The sequence below is a fragment of the Dipodomys merriami genome, unplaced genomic scaffold, assembly GCF_024711535.1.
Source record: "Dipodomys merriami isolate MVZ:Mamm:240054 unplaced genomic scaffold, mDipMer1.0.p SCAF_5, whole genome shotgun sequence".
NCBI lineage: Eukaryota > Metazoa > Chordata > Mammalia > Rodentia > Heteromyidae > Dipodomys > Dipodomys merriami.
The window spans coordinates 32,974,653-32,997,653 of record NW_027206068.1 but is presented as its reverse complement, the minus strand read 5'-3'; the positions used below and the strand labels follow the sequence as shown (position 1 = coordinate 32,997,653).

Below are 23,001 nucleotides of genomic sequence, written 5' to 3'. Positions count from 1 at the left end.
ATTCTTCAGCACCACATAAGCAGAAAAAGCTGGAAGTTACACTATGGCTTAAGTGGTGAAGTGCTAGCCTTGAGTTGAAGAGCTGAGGGACAACGCCCGGGCCCAGAGTTCAGGCCCCACAACCGACAAAAAAAATTTAAAAAGTTAGTAGTGTTCAATAGTCAGTTTTAAATGGTAATGTTTAAAATTATGAAAATATTTATATTGTTAGACAATTTACACTTTCAGAATTATGATATTTGATTCCATATCTCCTTATTGAGAATAGTGTCACCTCTATCAATGTTTAGTAGTACACAATTTGCTCAATTAAAAAGGGCTAACAAAACCTCATGGTACATGACAAGACACACAGCAGTCAGTTTGAAGTAGCCAAATGAACATTTTGAGCATCAGAACAAGTAACAGAGACATTCTTTAAGTACAAAGAGTTTTCCTTTCCTATTATTTAAGCAAGGGATCAAATGCCTCAACCATGACATCAGGTGTCCCTGCCAGGGGCTGAAAAGGACAAAACAGGACCGGGAACATAATCTTGTCAAGGACCTTTACTCAATTTCATCCCTAAGTAAACAGACAAAGGAACTTGAAGAACATTTGTAGAACAGCAGTTTGGGTTGACTTAGGATGTTAGCATCACCCATTGCAAAAAATGAGATGTACAAATCGTTATGTCGGAAAACGAACTTTACAACTTTGGCGGGGAAGGGGGAGGTTGGGGGTGGGGGAAGGGGGAATGGGAAGGGATGGGAAGGGGAAACAAAGGAGGAGGCAACAATGCTTGATAAGAAATGTACTCATTATCTTGCCCATGTAATTGTAACCCCTCTGTATGGTATTTTCACAATTAAAAAAAATTAAAATTAAAAAATAGAAAAAAAGATAAAAGTACCCAGGCCCCAGTGGCTCATGCCAGTAATCCTAGCTACTCAGGAGGCTGAGACTTGAGGATCACAGTTCAAAGACACCCTGGGCAGGAAAGTCCATGAAACTCTTATCTCCAATAAACCACTCAGAAAACAGGAAGTGGTACTGTGACTCAAGTGGTGGAATGTTAGCCTTGAGCTGAAGAGCTGAGGGACAGCACCCAGACCCAGAATTCAAGCCAAATGACTGACAAACAAACAAAAAAAGATAAAAGTAATGTGACTAATACATTAGTTGCAGTGCAGTCATTTTGTAACTCTATTGTGCAATGAAAAGTTTCAGAAGAAAATGCTGAAATGCTAAGCAATATATCCATTATACAAGAAATCCTCATTTCTTTGATGCAGTTAAGAGCCATTCATTGAAAATTTTGTTAGATATTATTTGTAAGATTTCAATTTGCATAACCATTGTAATGAAATGGAAATTCGGAGGAAATTAAGATAATTTAATCTGAAATATTTAAGACACTTTATACATTTCTGGAGGTTTATGTTTTCATATGTCTGTAAGAAGTGGTGTTTTATTTTCTACAATATTTAGTCAACGTATTTGTGGTTTTTATACTTAGATTGTTACCGTGGAAATGGAAAAAATTACATGGGAAATTTATCCAAAACAAGATCTGGACTAACCTGTTCAATGTGGGACAAGAACATGGAAGACTTACACCGGTGTGTACATTTCTTTCTCATGATCCAGTGTAGAGATAATGGCATTAATATAGATCCAGACACATTCATACATGGGTAATTCCTTTCCATTATCACTATAGGATGGTAAACACAAAAATTCTGCATAACTCAGAACATAGAGTCTGCATGTATCAACTTTAGATACATAATATAATACATTAATATTATATATTGTATTTGTAATCATATATTAATATAACTATATAGTATATTTTATACATAATTATATGTTATATATTATTCATAATTATACATTAATATAATAATATGTAATATAAATATATAATTCAATGGAACACATGTGTGTCAAAATGCTACTTGTGCTCTGAACCTGGGGAATGTAAACACAAGATGGGTAGAAATGTATTTGTTACCAAATTTCAAAGAAAATATGGTCACAATGAAAAATAAAACCCACTGTGTGACTTAATAAAACAGTGAACAATTTAGTGGGACATGTAGTGTTTTAAACACTATGTTAAGAGATTATAATTAATCATAATTAATAGTAATCCTGAGAGAAAGATCAACAAATAGTCACTTTCCTATACATACCTTAAACATCTACTGAACTATTACAACTTGTAAACAAGTGTTCTTGAGTAGCTTTAACAAAAACAGGTAAAAGTGAGTTCAATTATCTAGCTACAATCATCCATCTTATTTTCATCAAAATTTAATAAACCCAGGTGATTGTGTTTTGGTAAACATAAGATAGATGGTTTATAATTATTACATTAATGTATATAATTGAAGAAAAAGCTTGATACATTACAGAATTTTATTAAAATATTAAATTTCAGATAATTTTTATATTATATTGTAAATATATTCACAAGGTAACATCTATATGGTCATAGAAATAGTGCTAGTGTATAAAAAGTTTTTGAAATATAACATATAATTGTGATTACAAATAGATTTTTAATAAACTCAGAATTTATATGCTAGAATAAAAGAAAAATACATTATAGGTATCATTGGGTCCCTGCAATATAATTGTTTTACATGTTAGGGCATTTGACCACCAGCCACTAAATGGAAGCTATTTCCATATGTGAATAAGGATTTATGGGCTCAGAGAAATTGAATCACTTTGCTTTATTTTTATTTTTATTTTAAAGGTTTGATTTGCTTCCAAGTTGCCTTTAATAGTGGATGAGTCAGTTAAGTAATTTATGTCACAAATGAATATTATTAGTTCTAAAGTTCTATTCTCCCCTTAGAAGGCAACTCACACTGCTGTCCGTGATTTCACCTGGGAGGCTTAGAAGTTTTGGGATGATAGGGTTTATACCACAGAAACAAGCAACACCTACAAATAGAAACTCCCCTGCTCAGTCATGAACAAGACTGAACATTTGACAGGATGCCACCAGAATATTTGGTATATTTATTCGGGAATTCTCAGTGGTTAATAACCATTCTTAATTAACTGACTTTAGGCTAAATTTTTGCAAATAATTAAAAATTCATTTGGAGAAAGTTTATAGGGAATTGATGGGTGATAAAGTTGCTTAGCATCTTGTCTGATTAAGAACATTTTATGCAAGGAGGAAGGAGAGCATTATGGTTTAAACACTGACTCTGGAAACCATAGGTTCCAAACCCGTTTTTTCATGAGTGTGTGTGTATAAATGTGTGTGCTAGATCCGGGGATAGAATTCAAAGTTCGCCCTTGGCTTGCTTGCTTACTGCTGATGTTCTACCACTTGATTCATGTCTCTAATCTGGCATTTGCTGATTAATTGGAGATAGAGTCTTAAACACTTTTCTGCCTGAGCTGGTTTTGAACAGAGATCCTTACGTCTTAGCTGCTTGGCTTGCTAGGATTATAGGCATGAGCCACCAGTGCCATGTGACCTTAGAATATTTAATTGTCCTCTTGATTTCTTCAAATGTAATAAATACAGAATAGTCTTAAAGCCTGTCTGACAAGATTGCCTAAATTTTTGTTATCGGTAAAGACTTAGCAGGATCTATCATGTAATAAGCCTGCTGCTGTTTCTCTTCAGAAAATAAAGCTGGGTCAGGAAAGAAAATCCATGTTTTCATATCCAAGCCCTTTCTAATTAAAGTCATAGGTCCATAGTCAAGAATGGTAGTAACTAGTAGGGCAAAATGAATGCCATTATAGTTTTAACAACAGTTGTGGGCACATAGAATTTGACTTTATTAATGTTATTGAAGCAAGAGAAAATATTGGTCTTACAAAAATAACCATGGTCTTATAATAAAAATACAGACTTTTTGCTTTTCTTTTGAAATGAATTTTTATTTACACATTAGAAAAAATTTAAATGTTATTCAATTATCTGTAAAAAAACATGTTGTAACCTTATGACCCATGATATTTCTAAAACTTAGTTTTTTATTGTCATTTTACTATTAATTTGTAGTGTGCTTGCTTTCTTCTTCTTTGTGAAAGAGTATAATGGTGGTGTTCACATGTGTCTGAAACAGAGAAAAACACTTTAAAATATTGCTATGTTACTACTGCAATGCTTAAATAGAAGCAGAGTTTCGGATCATTTTATGTAGGCTTTCATATTCACAAATTAGAAAGTGCTTCCATACTGAAAACTAGCAAAAAAGAAACTGCTTTCAAAATAATCAAACTGTGTGATATTTACAATGAATGTGTTATCATAGGGTTCTATCTTTTGTCATATTTTGCATCTCCTGGATGTAGTAAATACTTTCTGATGTTCAGCTTGTGGTTTCTGCAGTCATATCTTCTGGGAGCCAGATGCTAGTAAGCTGAACAAGAATTACTGCCGGAATCCTGATGATGATGCTCACGGGCCCTGGTGTTACACAGGGAATCCTCTCATTCCGTGGGATTACTGTCCCATTTCCCGTTGTAAGTATGTTTAGTGTTCTGTTTAGCTGAAATACTTAACATGTACTGTGTCTTTACTAAAACAATTTCTTAGTCACAGATATAAATAATCTAAGATTATAGAGTTAATTCCAAAATGGGAGTATTCTCTAGAGAGTAACTCAGACACATACCATATGCAGGCTCTTTCAGTCTCTGTGTGTGTGTCTCTTTCTCTCTCTCAGAGAATTATGTTCACATTTTAACATTGTTTATTCTGAAAAGATTGGAATCCAGAAGCAGCAGATAGTCATGATTCTAAGAACACACCAGAGAAAATGCCCCAGCCAGACCCTGAATCTTCAGTGCTCTATGTCTGAACATAATAGCATTTGTCTATCCTAAGACCCTGCATCCACTGCCTCCCCCCCCAGTACACCAAACAATCCAGAAAGATAGATAGATAGATAGATAGATAGATAGATAGATAGATAGATAGATAGATAGATAGATAGATAGATAATGGATAAATAGAATGCATGTCTGATATACATCTTTGAAAATGCATTTCATATACGTTAGTCTAAAATACATGTCCTATATCTCTGTAAAGATAAAAAAATATGTGAAAAAGGTAGGGGCAACATGAAGAAAGGAATCTGCAAGAAAAGAGTTAATAAGAAAATGAAACCACACTGAAATTAGTGAGAACAAAATGAAATTGACAAAGCCTGAGAAATCATTTCTATTAGTCAAGGTGGCAAATGACACAAATGGTTAAGACTCATATCACTGAGAACTTAGACAATCTGTCCTTCACAAAACCATGCTAATTTGAGTAAATGAAAAATCCTAAATGGAAGTCAATTTGTAAAAGTGTATCAAAAGGAATAGTTATATGAAAGTGAAGCAGCTTGTGCATTATTAACATTTGGTTTGGATGATTCTTTGTTGTAGAAGGGTGTTCTGTCATTTGTAGGATATATATCTCAATTCTCCTAGGCTCTACCCAGTCAGGACAATCACAAATTTCTTCAGACACTGTCAATGCCCAAGAATTCATAATAGAACCAAGGCGCGTACGTGCACACACACATATACACACAGACCAACACATACATACTTACATACATATACACACAAACATACATATATTAGTGAGAAGATGGCAATATCATCATACATTAAGATCCAGTGATGTGTATTAAAATTATTGAAATGCAAATATATCCTCTATGTGTTATTATATAAAAGACCTTTTCATAAAGTTATCCATAGTAAGAAAACATTTTACTATATTATGTATCCATATCTCTGTATTTGCAGCAAACATGCCTAGCCATAGTTCAAATAGCTATACATCTAAAACTTCCATAAGAACCTCTTGTGTGACAAGTCAGTAACAAGAATCTAACCGAAGGCAGCACAAATGCCCATGTTAAGAAGAGAGATCTGATGAAAGAAATAGTAGCATTGGCTTTGAAAATTGAAATGCAAACACGTCTGTATTTTGCAAAATTTATATCAAATTCAAGAGACAGTTTCTCACCATAAGTGAAAATATTTTTGTGTTTCATGAAATGTTAACACAAAAATGCAAAGTTCCATCTGCTATAACTAGCAGTAAGAACTAGTAATATTATATACATATACATATATATACTATATTTAACTAGTAATACTTAAGACATGGACCTGATCAACCTATTATAAATGGATTCAGAAATTGTTTATGATAACAATAATTCAATGTTTTATATGTTTGCAAAGAAATCAGCTATTATAATAAGTTTAATTGTTGTTGTTGATGATGGTTGTTGGGCTTGAACTCTGGGTCTGAGAGCTGTCCCTCAGCTCTTCAGATCAAAGCTAGCACTCGACCACTGAATCCACAGTGCCACTTCCAGCTTTTTTTTTTCTTTTAATTTTTTTTTATGTTGGGGTCATGGGACCTGAACTCTGGGCGTGGGCACTGTCCCTCAGCATCTCAGCTCAAGGCTAGCACTCTACCACTTGAGCCAGAGCACCATGTCCAGCTTTTTCTGTTTATGTGGTGCTGAGGGATTGAACCCAGAGCCTCATGCATGCAAGGCAAGCGCTCTACCACTGAGCCACCTTCCCAGCCCTTGAGTTGATATTTTTTTTAACTTCAGAGAGTATACTAATCATTTCCACACTACATTTCTCTACAACATATGTAAAGGTTTTATTCATTTTTCCCAAAATGCTTATAAAATATCATCCATATATTTTTTAATTTATAAAATATGTAAAAAATGTAGAAATGCCTAAAAGTGTGCCTGGCCATATATCCTTAGTACCACTGAGAGTATTCAGATTAAAAATTTCCATCATGTTTCCTAAATTGGATAACAGTCCATGATTATGTCTTGGCCAAGATATTTATCTACTTATGACTCACATTCTGTTTTTGTAAAACTGTATCTGTACACAGTTCTATTTACATGCATGTGTACATACTTCTGTATGTACACATATAAAATGGAACAATGAAGCTTGTTAAGATTACTTTGTGAAGAGGGAGGGGATGAAGGAGAGTGAAGGATGGGTGAATCTGATGAAGGTGTATTGTACCCATATATGGGCATGTCAAAGTGAAACCCCTTGTACAAATAACTGATGATAATAATAAAATGTAATGATCTTATTGGTCCACCATGAAAAAAAATCAGTTGCCTAATAAGCACTTGAAAACTGAGGTTCTATTTCTGGATTTACATTTTCATTTCCAATATTGTTTAATTGAGCTACTAGTATGCACAAAGGCCCACATAATTGACTAGGTACAGAAAAATAGATATGTTGTTTTTTAATCTCAAATGCTTTAGCGTAGGGAGAGTTGCCGCTTCATGGAAAATTTGTGAATGCCATGTATTTCTCTAGGTAATATCTCACTTCCATTCTTGTTTTATATATTAGTATTAAAGTAAATTTACTACATAATCATATTGTCATAGAGTTGTTTACATAAATGTATCTGTATGATGTACAACATCTGAGATTGAAAAGCAAGATGAGCTAAAGTAGAAGGAAGATGAAAAATTTACGATTTTTTTCCTTTACTTGCATTCATTTAGTTAACTAGATCTGGAAAATGAATTTAGCCTCTACCATGCAGTAATTCTTTTCCGTATCTCCACAAAAAATGGTCAGATTTTCAATATTCCAAAATATTCCCTGTTCTCTTATTGTTGTGTTACTTGCTTCTCTGAGCTCAGACATTACCAAGGATTAATAACCACCTGTATGTAAGTAGTGCTTGTCTTCAGTTCTGCCCAGTTAAGACATTAAGCTTCAGGAAATGCCTCATGTCCCACTCATTACTGTAAAATAGTTCCCAAACCCAAGTATCTTTCAAGCCATTCTTCTTGTAGCCAGTAAACTCCATTAGAGAACCCTGTAAAAGAAGTAGATTATGTAGAATTAAGGTGCAGTTTCCCAAGTCCAAGTAGAATCAACGGGTAATTTCCAATGTTTCTTTTTTTTTTTTAACATACTTACTTTTGACTAATAGCAGACACACACATACGCACACAAATCTAGGTTATTCTGGCAACAACAGCAGATGTTTCTTTTCTAGAAATTAAATAACATATTTATATTTTTTCAGCTTTCCAAAGTATTGCAGTTTCAGTTATGTTCAATCAAATACAAATGAAAATAGCTTTTTAGAAAAAAAAGAATGTTTCAGTGAACAAAACTGCCTTATGAAACCTCCGTGCAAACAACAAATGTAAATCCTTTTCACTGGGCTGGCCATTGAGTCTAAAATGGTCCATTTTAGAAGACTGAAATAGGTTGTTGCTGCTGGCAGTAAATGCAGTGTGCCCAGGATCACCAGACCATACTCACCTGGAACCTCTCACCATCATAAAAATTTAAAAAAGCTCCTTATCTGAGACCAATAGGCATGCATTCATAATGTAACAGCAAAAATGACAATGAAAATTGAATAAAAAATATTCAAACAGATATTACTCAGTTTATCTTTAATGATAATCATTTTAGTAAGTTGTCCAGTTCATAGTTATATTATAGTATAATAGATTGATTTTATAAAGAAGAATATGTTTATATATATATATACATATATGTGAGTTATATACTTACCTACAAATTCATTTTTACAGGTGAAGGTGATACCACACCTACAATAGTCAATTTAGACCGTAAGTAGAATATAAAACAACTTGAGACTCTGTGTCACAAATAATGCCATTTTATTTGATAGGAAAATATTACCATAATAACTTCTGACATAAAATGAATCAATCTGATTTTATATTTAAAGTATGTCTTTCCTTATGTAGTTTTAAAATAGTCAGTATATTCTGATTATGGAAATATAACTGTCAGGAAATTTACAAGATATCCCATATGACTTTGAAAACAGCACTTACTTACTTTTAGTTTGGGGCACAATGTATAGAATAGGCAAACTTTATATACAACATCCTCCAAGTAAAATCAGGCTGCTAAAGACAGAATGAAACCAGGGATTGAAATTGTTTTATCTTTAAACCATTTTTTGTTTTTGCCAGTTTTGTATTTTACTAAGCCAAAGATGACCACCTAAGAAGTTCAGTTAATTCTCAGTGTCAGAATCTGTTGGAAGCTCTTGTTTTGATTTCCACATATTATTTGGGCTGAAAGAAGTTACTGAAATGTTTTGCTGTTCTAAAACCACCTGCTGTGCCTCAGGCTGAGGAAGCAAATGAAAATCTAATCTAGACCATGGACAGAGTACAAAGGATAAGGCAAGGAACAGAGGAAGGTCAGGAAAAATGTTTCCTCCAAAGAATTCTGGGTTATGTCATTTGGGCATAATGATTTGGATATAATAATGTCATTTGAATATTGTTTCAATAAATATAATATCAGGAGTACATTTCACAATTGCTCTGGGTTTTTTTGTTTGTTTGTTTTTTGTTTTGGGGTGTTTTTTTTTTTTTTTTTTTTTTTTGTCAGTCATGGGGCCTGAACTCTGGGCCTGGGTGCTGTCCCTTAGCTCTTCAGCTCAAGACTAGTGCCCTACCACTTAAGCCACAGCACCACTTCTGGCTTTTTCTGCTTATGTGGTGCTGAGGAATCAAACCCAGGCCCTTATGCATACAAGGCACGCACTCTACCACTGAGCTACCTTCCCAGCCCCTCGCTCTATGTTCTTAGCCTACAAATAAACAAGTAAAATTTTATTTCATTTTTTGACTCAGGCTACCGATTGTTATTGAGAAATAGCCACTATTTCATTTTGTACTGAGACTAGTGAGGGAAATATATTAGTGTCAGACTTGAAGAATTTGCTAGTTAGTGCATGGTGAGGAAAGTTATTGTATGCCTTATGCAAGCAAGCCTGTTTGCTTTGAGTTGGTTAGTTTTCTGGGTCACTCATTAACAAAGATGAGAGTGGCAAGTGTAAGGAGTATATAATACTCTTGTTCTAACACGTTCTTCTGATACAAATGCAGTGATTTCATTTATCTAGTTATCATTATACTTAAAAAATCTAAGATGTACTGATTGCTTCAAAATGCAATGCCAAAATATTACTTGATCCTGTTTACAGATCCTGTAATATCCTGTGCCAAAACAAAACAGTTGAGAGTTGTAAATGGGATTCCAACACAGACGAATGTGGGATGGATGGTTAGTTTGAAATACAGGTAATTATTAATAAGCATATTTTAAAATTATTTGATAAGTCACACAACCAACATGTGATCACATGGTCATGACAATTATGCTAAACACTCAGATGAGAAACTATAAAGGGATCAGTCAGTCACACTCTTGCCAAACAGTGAAGTCTAGATTTTACAATTTGTGCCAGACCTAACCTTTTGTAGTTTAAAAAGGTCCTGTGTATGTTTCCATTGTCCCAGATTTCAAGTCCAATTTTGGCTCTGATTAAATCAAACAAAATTATCCAGAAGATTTTCTTATGATTTAATATCAACATGTAGTTCTAATGCTATTAATGTTCCAATGCAGAATATTATGATTTGATATTTTTATATATCCATGCATATTAATGTAAGACATTTTATTTTTGCTTTTTGTCATTCATATATCATTTAAAAATTACAGAGTATATTTATATGAAAAGATTACAAATATTTTAATCAATAGTATTATTTTTATAGCAATTAGTGTGGATAAGGAGAGTAAATACATAAATAAACTGCAAATCAAGAGCCTTCAACAGTACTTTTAAGAGTGAGTGAAATATAGGACTGGGAATATAGCGCTAAGTAGTAAGATTGCCTACTTAGCATGTACAAGGCTCTAGTTGCTCTTCAGCACCAAAAACATAAAAGAGAAATACATACTACATACATGTACATATATATATGTATATACTATATATATAATATAGTATATAGTATCTACATTATATTATTTATAAAATAATATATAGTACACATTTATATATTTATTATATTTTTGTTATATAATGACATTCTACATAGATACCACAAATTTTTAGAATAAATTGAAAGCTTAGTAATTATTCTATAAGAATTAAAATTTTGAAAGCTGAGCACTGGTGGCTCACACCTATAACTCTAGTTACCCCAAAGGCAATATTTGAATTTCACAGTTTGAACAAATCTGGGAGACTTACAAACAGTTGATTAGCAAAAGGCTGGATGTGGAGACATGGCTCAAATAGCAGAGTACCAGCTTTCAGCACCAAGCCAAACAAAAAGACCATGTCTGAGTTCAAGACCTAGGATTGGCATTCCCCTCAAAAAAATTAAATATTCAGCATGAGTTAAAATTATTATACAATTTCCTGGTCTTTTTCTATCTCTGTCTGCCTCTCTCTCTCTTTCTCTTTCTCTCATCTTTTTATCGCTATTCATCTCTATCAGAACTTCATCATGTACAAAAAGCAAAATACACATGATTTGTAGCTACAGTTTTCCTTGTATTCTAGACAAATCTCCAGGCTTGTGCATGTTTAGTCCTACCATACAGAGTAACTTGCTTGAACATTGCTTCTCATTCTTCTAATCTTAAATTAAATATCTCCTCTTTAAGTGATTTATCCTGTTTCTTTACCTCAAGGAGAAAGTATAACTCATATTACCTTAATTCATAGTGACATTTAAATAGAATGGGTAACTTGCAATTAAATATGCCAGTTCTTGCCAAGTGTAGACTTTATATCCTATGACTCATGTCACAATAATATTATAGAAAATGGGCTAAAATTCCCTTTTATTAGAGCCTTCTCTCAAGATGGCAACTAATGGTTTGTTGTACTTACATCAATTATATATTTAATAAGCATAGTAAAACATTAAAACAAAAAGAAACAACTCATTAAATTTAATATTTAAGCCAACAATTGCAGTGTAGCTGTCCTAAGTTTGAGGTACTGAAAGCAAATTATGAAGCAAACCTGAATATAAGGTGATTTGACAATACATACAATTAATAGAGACAAATTTTTATTATAGTTGATTTTCTTTATTAGAGAAAACTTTTTAGGAATTCAGATCTCTGAGTTAATGAGTGATTCTTTCTTCAATGAAAATTCCTAAGGAAAAAGGACATCGACTTCTGAATTATTTACAAGTAAGAGGCTACACAAGGATATTATTTGAATATTACTTGATATATTTTTGATATATTACTTGAGTAGAGAAATGTCAGTAATAAAACTGTTTTAGAAATGTTTAGAAAAAGATCTTTTCTTTTAATTCCAAGTTCTTAGCAACAACAGCTGTTTGTTATTTTTCCAAAACACATAGTGAACAAAACAGAAATTAAAACTCTATACACTCTTATCCTCTTGTGTGGTAACAACCATAAATAACTGTGGCCTTAATCTGGAAACCTTCTAGTATTACTCTCTGAAGCACTAAACATCTGTATTCTTTGGAATGTAAATTGTGAAAAGTTATAGTTTTTTCTATGTTTCTGCCAAAATAAATGGATTTATAAAATTTGGATGTCAGCAAATAAATGTCCTCATACTTATTATTGTCTATAGCTATTTTACAGTTTTCTAGGTGATATGTCTTTCAAAATTTAGTTTTATAAGTGAAATATATTACTAGTCTTATGTAACAATAAATTTATTCATAGCCATATTTTAGCATATCAAAACTACATAATGGTAGAGAATGAAGGGAACAGTAGAAAAATAAAAATTGTCACTTCTAGATGTTTTTCAAGGTTAAAGGGAAACTTAAGATTTATATTCTTCATGATCAAATGATGGATTTAAAGGGGGTTAACTCTTACTTCTACTCACCCAAATTTTGCAGCCTATAATTTTTCTCATGATCACAAATGCACAGACACGTATGCATGTGTTTACAGCAAGTTTTCTAAACTATAAAATTAATTTCCTAAAGCAATATTCACATTATGAATAAAAGTTACTTCAACAATCTCCGACTATTGTTTTTCAGATAAAAGGACCACTACTCACTTTATTTCAGTGAATTCTTGTTTAACTAATGGAGCAGTAGACATTGCATTCATTCTCAGGCTCTTTAGAAACCAGATGTTATTTGTTTCTCTTTCCTCTTTCTCATAGAAATAAACATATCTGCGGAGGATCGTTGATAAAGGAAAGTTGGGTTCTTACTGCAAGACAGTGTTTCCCTGCTAGGTAAAGTGTTTAAAAATCAATATCTGTTTTGAAGATGCAAAAGTACCTATAACTTCTACTTAGCTTTTAACAGTGCATTCATTTTTACAGAAATTCACCAACATGCATGAACAAATTCACTATTAAAAAAAATCAGCCAAGAAAGCTCTAAATTCAGTGGTATTTCCAAGTTCAGGAAGACTTCAACTCACTTCTTTTAACATTTGTTTCATGTGGAAATACATTTGCTTGAGCTTTGTAAAGAAATTATGTCCCCAACTTCCACTTGCACTTATTAAATAGATAAATATTCTTCAACTGAGTTATCAACTAACTTCTTTTGACCCTTGATTCTGATTTCTTACAAAGAGTTAGGCTTAGAGCCATCCTAGAAATAATTTCCAATGAAAATTAGCCTAAAAAATAATAAGGATGTGTAAGCTTACTTGTACTTCTCAACAAGGACATTTTGATTTTGTTTAACATTTTAACACTGGTAATAAAAATACACACATAAATGAAATAATGCAAAAAATGCAGTAAAATGAATTTTTTTTCAAAGAACACCTGAGGATTTTTCATAAGGGACTTTTTTTTGTTAGGCAAGTACAATCAATACTTCGTTGTTGTTTTTTCATAGCCACCTAGACTTTCAGTAATTGAAAGGTTGTATATGCTTCAACACTCCATGCTGTTCTGAATTCCTCATTTCAAATATGCATCCCTTTATTCTTTGAATCAAATTTTAAATGCAGTTTGTTTACCTTTAGAAGCTAAACATAATAATATGTAAATAGTATTTTATAACATGGAGTTGCACTTAAACTTGTTTTTTTAACTTAGAAACAAAGATTTAAAAGATTATGAAGCTTGGCTTGGAGTTCATGATGTCCATGGAAGAGGAGAAGAGAAACGCAAGCAGGTTCTGAACATTTCCCAGCTGGTATACGGCCCCGAAGGATCTGATCTGGTCTTGCTGAAGCTTGCTAGGTTTGCTCCTTTAGAAGTTTGACTTAGGATTTGTTTTTAATGCAGATTACGATTACTGAAACAATTTTCTTCCACTTCAACTATCTTTCGACTTATCTCCTTTGTCATAAGTCAGATATCTGTATGTACGTGCACATGTATGTGTGTGAATTGCAGAATTTCATATATGTAAAAATGAAGTTGAGTCTGATTAGCCTGTTTTAAAACTGAATTTTAATGATCAGTTTTAATAGCATTAGCAAGTAAAACAATGAAGTTTTTGTTTTTGGTTTGCTGGGGTTTTTTTTTTTTTTGCCAGTCAAGAACTTGAATTCTGGGCTTGGCTACTGTCCTTAGGTATTTATTTGTTTTCTGTGCATAAGACTAGAACTTCTAGCACTTGAGCTATATCCCCACAGACTTTTCTGCCTGGCCTGGCTTCAGTTGAGATCCTTAGCTCTCAGCCTCTTGAATCGCCAGGACTACAGGTGTATATTGCCTGTGCCCAGCAGAAAACAATGACTTTTCAAGTAAATACAGTGATAATTTATTCTTGAATGTTAGTAAACAAGAACTAAACAATTACTTTTCAAGTAAATACAGTGATAATTTATTCTTGAATGTTAGTAAACAAGAGCTCCCTTCTCTACCTATTGGAAATTTTGTCACTATGTGTTAGACATTTCTTTATTCCAGCTTCTTTTATTATTTTTATTTTTTAATTTAAATTTTATTGTAAAGGTGTTGTATAGTTATATAAGTAAGGTAATGAGTACATTTGTTTTTGAACAGTGTTAGCGCCTCCCTCATTTTCTCCTATTTATTCCCTTCAATCCCCACAACCTCTCAAGTTGTAAAGTCCATTTCCAACATAGTGTCTAGTGAGTATCACTGCTGAATTGGTTCACCTTTTGTCCATCATTTCTGTGATTTCCTTTCCCTTCCCCCAATCAGATAAACTTATATACAAGACAAAGGGTACAGAAATTAAAAAAAAAAAGTGACAACAGAAGATAGAGCATGGGAAAAAAAAAGAAAGACAAAAGAAATAACTGAAAATCAGTACAATAATAAAAAAAAAACTCTTGTTTCCATTTCTTGGAATTCATTCCAATAAACATCATTTTATATGGTCATATGCACATAGTTATTGAGGCATTGTGATCCTCTCCTAAGAATATCCTTCTTTGTTCTCACTGAGAATGATTTCAGTGCTGTTTAATAAATCATATAAATCTTTATTATCTATGCATAAGAAAAGGGACTCATGTCTAAATTATACTTAGAGCTCAAAAAATTAACCCCCCCAACAAATCCTCAAAAAAACAACATGATTAATAAGTGGGCTAAAAATTTAAAGATAGACTTCTCAAAAGAAGAAGAAGAAGGAGAAGAAGGAGAAGAAGAAGAAGAAGAAGAAGAGGAGGAGGATGAGGAGGAGGAGGAGGAGGAGGAGGAGGAGGAGGAGGAGGAGGAGGAGGAGGAGGAAATAGCCAATTGGCACATGAAGAAATGTTCAACATTTCTGGCTACAAAAGAAATGAACATCAAAACAAAATTGAGATTCTAACTCACCCCCATTAGAATGGCCATTATCATGAAAACTAATAATAATAGATGCTGGTAGTGACGTGGCCAAAAGGGAGTTAGCACTACACTGTTGGTGGGAGTGTAAACTTGTTCAGTCACTATGGAACACAGTATGGAGGTTCCTCAAAAGACTTAATATAAGGCTCCCTTATAACCCAGCAATCTCACTTCTGGGCATTTACCCTACTGTCCACAAACTAGCCCACACAAAAGCCATCAGCACAACCTTGTTCATTGCAGTGTTATTTACCATAGCTAAGATATGGACTCAAACCAGCTTCTTTTAAACAAGACTTTATTGTCTTAAAATATTATATGAATCATGGACAGTACATTTTTAAAGAAATTTATGTTGTGTTGAATCCAGTTGAGGGCACTTACTGTTTTCTTTTCTTTTCAGGCCTGCTATCTTGGATAGTTTTGTTAGTACAATTGACTTACCTAATTATGGATGCACAATTCCTGAAAAGACCACTTGCAGTGTTTATGGCTGGGGCTATACTGGATGTAAGCTGTTTTTTTTAAAAGATTAGGCAATATATTTATTATATATATATAATTTTCATTTGTTTCTGGCTTCTCTTGCCTTTTTCCTGCCCTCATTAACTGTATATTTCTTACACCATTCCAGTGATTAACTCTGATGGTCTGCTACGAGTAGCACATCTCTATATTATGGGGAATGAGAAATGCAATCAGCACCATCAAGGCAAAGTGACTCTGAGTGAGTCTGAATTATGTGCTGGAGCTGAAAATATTGGCTCAGGACCATGTGAGGTAAGAAAGATGCTTTTTCATAAAGAATCTATGGGTTTATCCTGGGTTTTGTTTATTTTTCACAAATAAAAATTGTATACCAACCTGTTCTCAGATAGAAGAACCATAAAACCTAACCCTGGATTATTTTTGTCCATTTCTTTTAGTTACACATTGAATCAACTCATGCTTCAGCAACAGCAAACTGGGAGGACATTTGTCCTCAAAAGACCAATAAATAAACATAGCCAGAACCCTAGGAGGAAGTTGTTCATGTCAGAAATACCAAATCAGTTTAATATAATAGTTTTTGTTTGTCTAAATGATCTTCTCAAATTTTCCCTCTATAAACCTCATTAGTAATATCCAGAGACATGTGCTTGGATTTAAACTTTAATGGATGGTTTTGTTGAGTATGTGTACATGTGTACATCCCTATGTGTGTAGGGATATGTGGTTATGTGTGTGTGTGTGTGTGTGTGTGTGTGTGTGTGTGTGTGTGTGTGTGTGTGTGTGTAAACAAACTGTTTTCTTAAAAATATTAAGTAAAGGTCAAAGTGTATGACTTTAAGAGCTGGGATGTTTTTATTTGTTAGTCAACTGTTCTTTACACATGGCTGGATTCCCATTCTCATATTACATAGAAAAGCTATTGAAGTGTTAGTCTAGATGGTTTTTGGTGAGGAACATGTTCTCCAAGCCTCAAAGGAATGGGATTCTTGCTTATTATGCATAATATCATGAAAAAATGGGCTTGATGATAGTGAAATGTTTGTTGATCATGTGAGAAACTGGGTACTCTAAGTGTGTATATTATATGCCTTGGGTACTACAGTGTGTATATTATATGCCTTGTGCTGATATTTTATTCCTGTAAAGGAAAGAAAATTCTAAATTAAAGAGCTTTCAGCACTGCTTTAAAATAATGTGGAGAAAAATGATTTTATTTATACATATTTTCCAGTTTGGTCTTCCAGCAAATGACTATTAATGTGTGGCACAAGGGAAAATTATGGCAAGGGAATTCTACTGCAAGAAAAAATAGACCGATGTCGTTTTTTAAAACTCAAACTGTTTTGTGAGTGTAAAAGTTTCCAGGAAGATCCAATCTCAGTGATCCTCTAGAAAGCAGTGTCCTTTACCCAGCCCTGGAGCCATTATTCACAACACTTGGCAGCTGCATTTTCGAATAGCCTTAACCTAGTTCATTGTGTATACTCTCTCAGTTCCCTGAGTCCATTTAGCCTTTGGATATTTGTCCCTCTGACCTATATGGAGAATATTTGACTTTGAATTGATTCCACCACTTCTCAAAACTGTATTTATCCTCCAGAATGTTTACATGTATTTAAAGCTTAAAGCACTCACATGCACACACATACACACACACACACACACACACACACACACACACACACACACACACACACACAATTTAAAACAAAATATTTTAATCATTCACTAAAAAAAGAAAGATAAATTTCCCTATATATTTATATCATAGCAATAGCATCACATCTACTATTATCTTCAAAATCATTCATATCAGGAAGCACTGATGCACTGTAGAGAGCTCCATATTCTTACAGAGTCACAGTTGACACAATCATGTTCGGATATTTTTTCATACGTTTTGATGCTTAGCATATCAATGGCTTATATTCTTGCCCATAAGTGAACTGTACAATCACAGAACAAAAGTTAAAATGATTTTGTTTGCTTTTTTTAACATTACCTTTAGAGAAAAAACAAGGTAGTCCTAAACACTCTCCTTTATATGTGCATTCCTAAAGCCAGTCCTTGCCTTCCTAGGAGGATGCATGGACACCTGTATACTGATTGTTGTTGCGCTGCTCACAATGGCCAAGCTATGGAATTAGCCTGGGTGGTGATCCATAGATAAATGGATAAAGAAATATGATGTATATTCATTATATAGATTTATTTAGTCATAAAGAAAAAATTTTTTATTGTTTTTAGGAAAATGGTTTCGATTGGTGAACTTCATGTAAGCAAAATAAACTGGACCTGCATACACACACACACATACACACACACAAGTGATGCAGCCCACTGCAGGTGTCTCATGCCTGTGATCCTTGCTAGTCAGGAGGCTGAGATCTGAGAATTGAGATTTGAAGCCAGTCTGAATGAGACTTATTGCCCACTATAGTCAGAAGTGGAGCTGTGGCTCAATTGGTAGAACACTAGCCTTGAGCTAAAAACTCAGATACAATGTTCTGATGAAGGGTTAAAGAAAGGGGGGAAAATCTTCAGAAAGAAAGCATTTAATAGAGTTTTAATTGTGAAAGCCATAGGAACAAATTTTCAATATTAGGAGAACAAACTAAAGATAAATTTGAAATTATGAAGAAAATACTAGTGTTTTTTGCTTTTCTGAACTCAAAAAGGGCAAAACCCATTTTAAAAATGAAGAGATATTTTGGAAGAAGCATGGTATTCTTAAATGAAGACCACATGTGAGAGAATTAAGAACTTATTCATCTTTATGTATTTCAATCCTAACTTAGTAAATTCCATAGAAGAGCAACCAGAGGTCTAAATGACACCCATTTTTATCTCCTGTTCATGTTTATCTACCCTTGACAGTCAAATCAATATATATATAATATTAATGGATTTTTATTTTTATTTCTGAAATAATACTTTATTGTGTTGCATGTCTTTTTTTCCAGGGGGATTATGGTGGCCCACTTGTTTGTGAACAACATAAAATGAGAATGCTCCTTGGGGTCATTGTTCCTGGCCGTGGATGTGCCATCCCAAATCGTCCTGGAATTTTTATCCGAGTAGCATACTACGCAAAGTGGATGCACAAAGTTATTTTAACATACAAGGCACAGCAGTCATAGCTGAAGTGTCTGAAGCATCCATCAACCCATAGAAATCTTACATGAAGATTTCAGAAAATGTGGAACTAAAATGTCAGCTGAAAGAATTTTAAAACAACTACTTGAGTGTCCTGTTTGTTAAGATACTCACTAATATATAGGGGTGTTATCTGTTGTTCTGTTTGTCAGTGTTATTTTTGTAAATGTTGAAATGAATTAAGGTACATGCAAGTGCAGTAACATATCTCCTGAAGATACTTGAATGGATTCTTTAAAATGCAAAGGTATAATTGCCAGATGAGAAAAGATTGAATGGAGAAGATCAAGTAGTCACTCACTATGCTGCTTTCCAGGTTAATTTCTTAATGATAAATAAACTGTAAGTTAACTATTATTGTAACCTCACGAAGACAATTTATAACTTGTGTTCTTAAATTGTATGTCTATATTGAATTATGACTTTTCATGTGCCACATGTTGCAGTTCATCCATTCTTTCTTTCCATGTAACCTGCAGTACTGGCCTACAAGTATACTTAACAAAACAACAACAACCAAAAAAAAATGCCCATTTCAAATGCCTGGAAACACAGGTGTCATGCACTGCAATTAAAATTGTGGTGTCTTTAATATAATCTAAATAGTTTGGAGGTATGTGCCTATAGTTTTTCTTCAAGATAAAATCATAGAATATAAACAGTAAAAATATTCAGGAATGGTGCAGGATAGAAATGACTATCTTTTATGCACAATCTATAGATGACCTCCACTGGTAGGCATTTAAAATGAGGCCAGGACCCACTACTTAAGTAATGCCTAATCTAGGTGTTTACATATATTTATTATCCTAGTTATTTCCTGTCATTTTTAATTACTAAAGGGAAGGGAGTAACGTGTGTATTTGCACTATTACTTTCCTCAAAATTAGTACCACTTATTTATATAAGGTACCTGTAGATCTATTTTCCTAAACATTTTTAAATTCTCAAGTATGTGTCTCAGTGAACAAATTTATGGATTTTTTTCATTAAAAGTATATGTAAATAGGTTAATTCCAAGACTTACTACTGTGATTGGCTTCGAACTCACTCTCCTTAAATTGAAATAATAAGAAGATGAAAGTTTCCATGTCTCCCAAGTTTTATCCATGTTTTCTCATAAAGTTATGCATAAAGGCATATTTTGGAGGAAAAAATGGAACTTTGTGGAAGTTTTATTCTTGCAAAAGGGCGAAAAGTAGTATAAGAAGGAAGGAAAATAACTAGTTTGTCTAAATTCTATTGGATTATTTTGTTCAAAAGATATTTGAATCTCATAGATCAAAGGATTTATCAAGAAATTTCATTTTATCTTACTTTATTTAACATAGATCTTTGCTAATGCTATAAGGATTGTTCATTTAAATTTTTATTCTCTGTCATAGCTAAATTATTATATTATCTTAGTGACTAGCCAACAATCATATTTATTAATCAATTGGGATTACAAAGAGTAATAGGAGAGGTTCTTATTTGTCACAAAAATCTTCCTGTACAAAACAGGAATAAGTATAAATAACAATCTTAATGTTTGAATCTGTTGTTCTCATTCTCCGTTCTATTATTGTTTCTCTTAAATCTTCTTTGTTAAGAAAAAGCAATGTTCTTCAGTATCTTTAGTGTACTGTTTAATCTGGAGTAAAATGGTTCTAAATTTACTGAAGAGTATAGTTGACAGAGAACAGGGCAGTAGATCTAGAAATGCTCATGCAGATTGTACACACACACACACACACACACACACACACACACACACACACACACACACACACACACACACACACACACACACAGTAATAAAGTGGCACTGGTGTCAGGAAACAGAGAAAGCAAAGAGATACAACTCGTTGCTGGTCTACACCGTCTTGCCTTGATTTTACTTCTTTTACCCTGATATAATACAACACTTTAATAACCATATATAGGAATTTCAACTATGTATTTTCAAAATATTAAAGTACTTTTCATAGTTTCTTCTTGCTGAATTGGCCAGGCTTCAACATGTTTGTCATATTGGTAAAACTATAATAACATCTATAATACTTTAAAATATTCACATTTACAATACTTCTCATGGTTTTGTTGTAAATTTCCAAGAAAAGAAAAGTAGAGATTATCTAGATACTACTAACAATTTAGACACTTTGAACTCAGTGTTTTCCCTTGTGTCAACATCAATAAATCACTGAATTTGGTGGCCTTTTCTTGGGGAAGTGTTCTTTGTGATAGAGGGAAATGGATATAATTGACAATGAGAACTAGATGAACAAGATGCATGTTACTTTTGGTGGTAGGTCAGGGTATAATCATGCCATTATTCTCTGATGAAAGATATTATTTATTGAGTGTTTTTCTTTGAAGGGAGTACAAAAATTGAATTAATCCAAAAATCCATTTTATTTCACTAATGGATCTTTTAAATTAAAAGTTTCCAATGTTGTTCTTTGTTTTGGCTGTTGGCATTGTTATGGTTATAGGCTATTGTCACTATAGACATTTTTCTTATGTCTAGCAGGAACAGGAATGTAAAATTAAAATATTTGTTGTGATTCTTCTGCTGTGCAGAAGGGCTGATAATCCTTTTGTATATTTCTTTAGTTTTATTGTAAAGTGTGTAATGACTTTTACCTATTTGCTGTGGGCAGGTCCTCAGTAGATTGGCTTATGCTGAGTCAAGCTATAGTATTAACAGGCTTTTGCTTGCTGTTTGTGTTTCAACTGACAGGACTGTGAGACACTAGACAGCAAGGAAACTAACAATAATGGCATGTGATGGCAAAATTGTATTTCACTTATTCCTGTGAATATTTCTTGTTGGTACCAATGGTACTGTACAAAGTGAATGTGATAGCCACAACCTTTGATTGAAAACAATACTGTCAAGAAATAGAAATTTCTGTCTGATATTTTCTTGTTGTTCCTAAGTATTCCTTGTCTTAAAGAAATACTTATTTGAAATAAATAAGCCTTATACTGATTCACTGAATTTTGTAAAAGCACTATATTCAATTATTGTATCTGATGTTTATAGAAAAAACTGATCTAAAAATAATTTGAGTAAAAAGATATCAGTTGAGAACTTTGTAAACAACTTTTTACTAAATTGCTTTTCAAGATTGAGTCCATAAAAGACATTAGATATCTGTAGTTAACTGAATTTACAATCAAGAATTTGCCAATTACAAACCAAATGTCCAAATTTTGTAAACCCTGTAACTCTTGACAGTGTGACTTTAAAAACATTTCCATTTGCACAGAAAGTTTCTGTCTTTAGGAAACTGAAAATGGAATACTGTGGATATTATGACTGCTTGTCTGTGTGTAAATAGGAAAATGATAAGCTGCCTATTGAGTGGTATAGCTGGATGCATACCCCAAAAAGGGAACACTGTGGTTATGACTTGTATGATAAATCTCTGTAGTTAATAAAGTTGTTATTTTTATAGCCATAATTATATTATTATTCTTAATAATAATAAAATATTTTATCAAAATGCTGCCCTTCTTTTTCTTATTATTATAAATATATTTACATGAATTCTAGAACTGTAAGGTAGAATACAGTAACATTATAACCATTTGTCTTTATAGACTTTTATTTCCCCACCTGTAAAATATAATTATTCAGTCATCTTCCATATTTTCATGTTTTATTAATTTGCCCCATTTACGAAATTTTAAATGATGGCTTAATTTTCTTCCTTACATCACTGTAAGTTACAAAA

General features: G+C 33.0%; 1 protein-coding gene across 2 annotated transcripts in view; it reads left to right on the top strand.

Annotated features, from left to right (window-relative positions):
* Positions 1–22,770, top strand: part of Hgf (hepatocyte growth factor) — a 69,879-nt gene extending 47,109 nt beyond the window's left edge. For both annotated transcript variants that reach the window (XM_069996355.1, XM_069996354.1), the window contains exons 10-18: positions 1,499–1,601; positions 4,352–4,485; positions 8,595–8,633; positions 10,031–10,127; positions 13,019–13,093; positions 13,916–14,062; positions 16,032–16,138; positions 16,263–16,408; positions 19,084–22,770. In XM_069996355.1, the coding sequence (XP_069852456.1) occupies positions 1,499–1,601; positions 4,352–4,485; positions 8,595–8,633; positions 10,031–10,127; positions 13,019–13,093; positions 13,916–14,062; positions 16,032–16,138; positions 16,263–16,408; positions 19,084–19,260 (1,025 nt within the window). In that variant the 3' untranslated portion in view covers positions 19,261–22,770. The remainder of the gene's footprint in view (positions 1–1,498; positions 1,602–4,351; positions 4,486–8,594; positions 8,634–10,030; positions 10,128–13,018; positions 13,094–13,915; positions 14,063–16,031; positions 16,139–16,262; positions 16,409–19,083) is intronic.
* Positions 22,771–23,001: the final 231 nt, after the last annotated feature.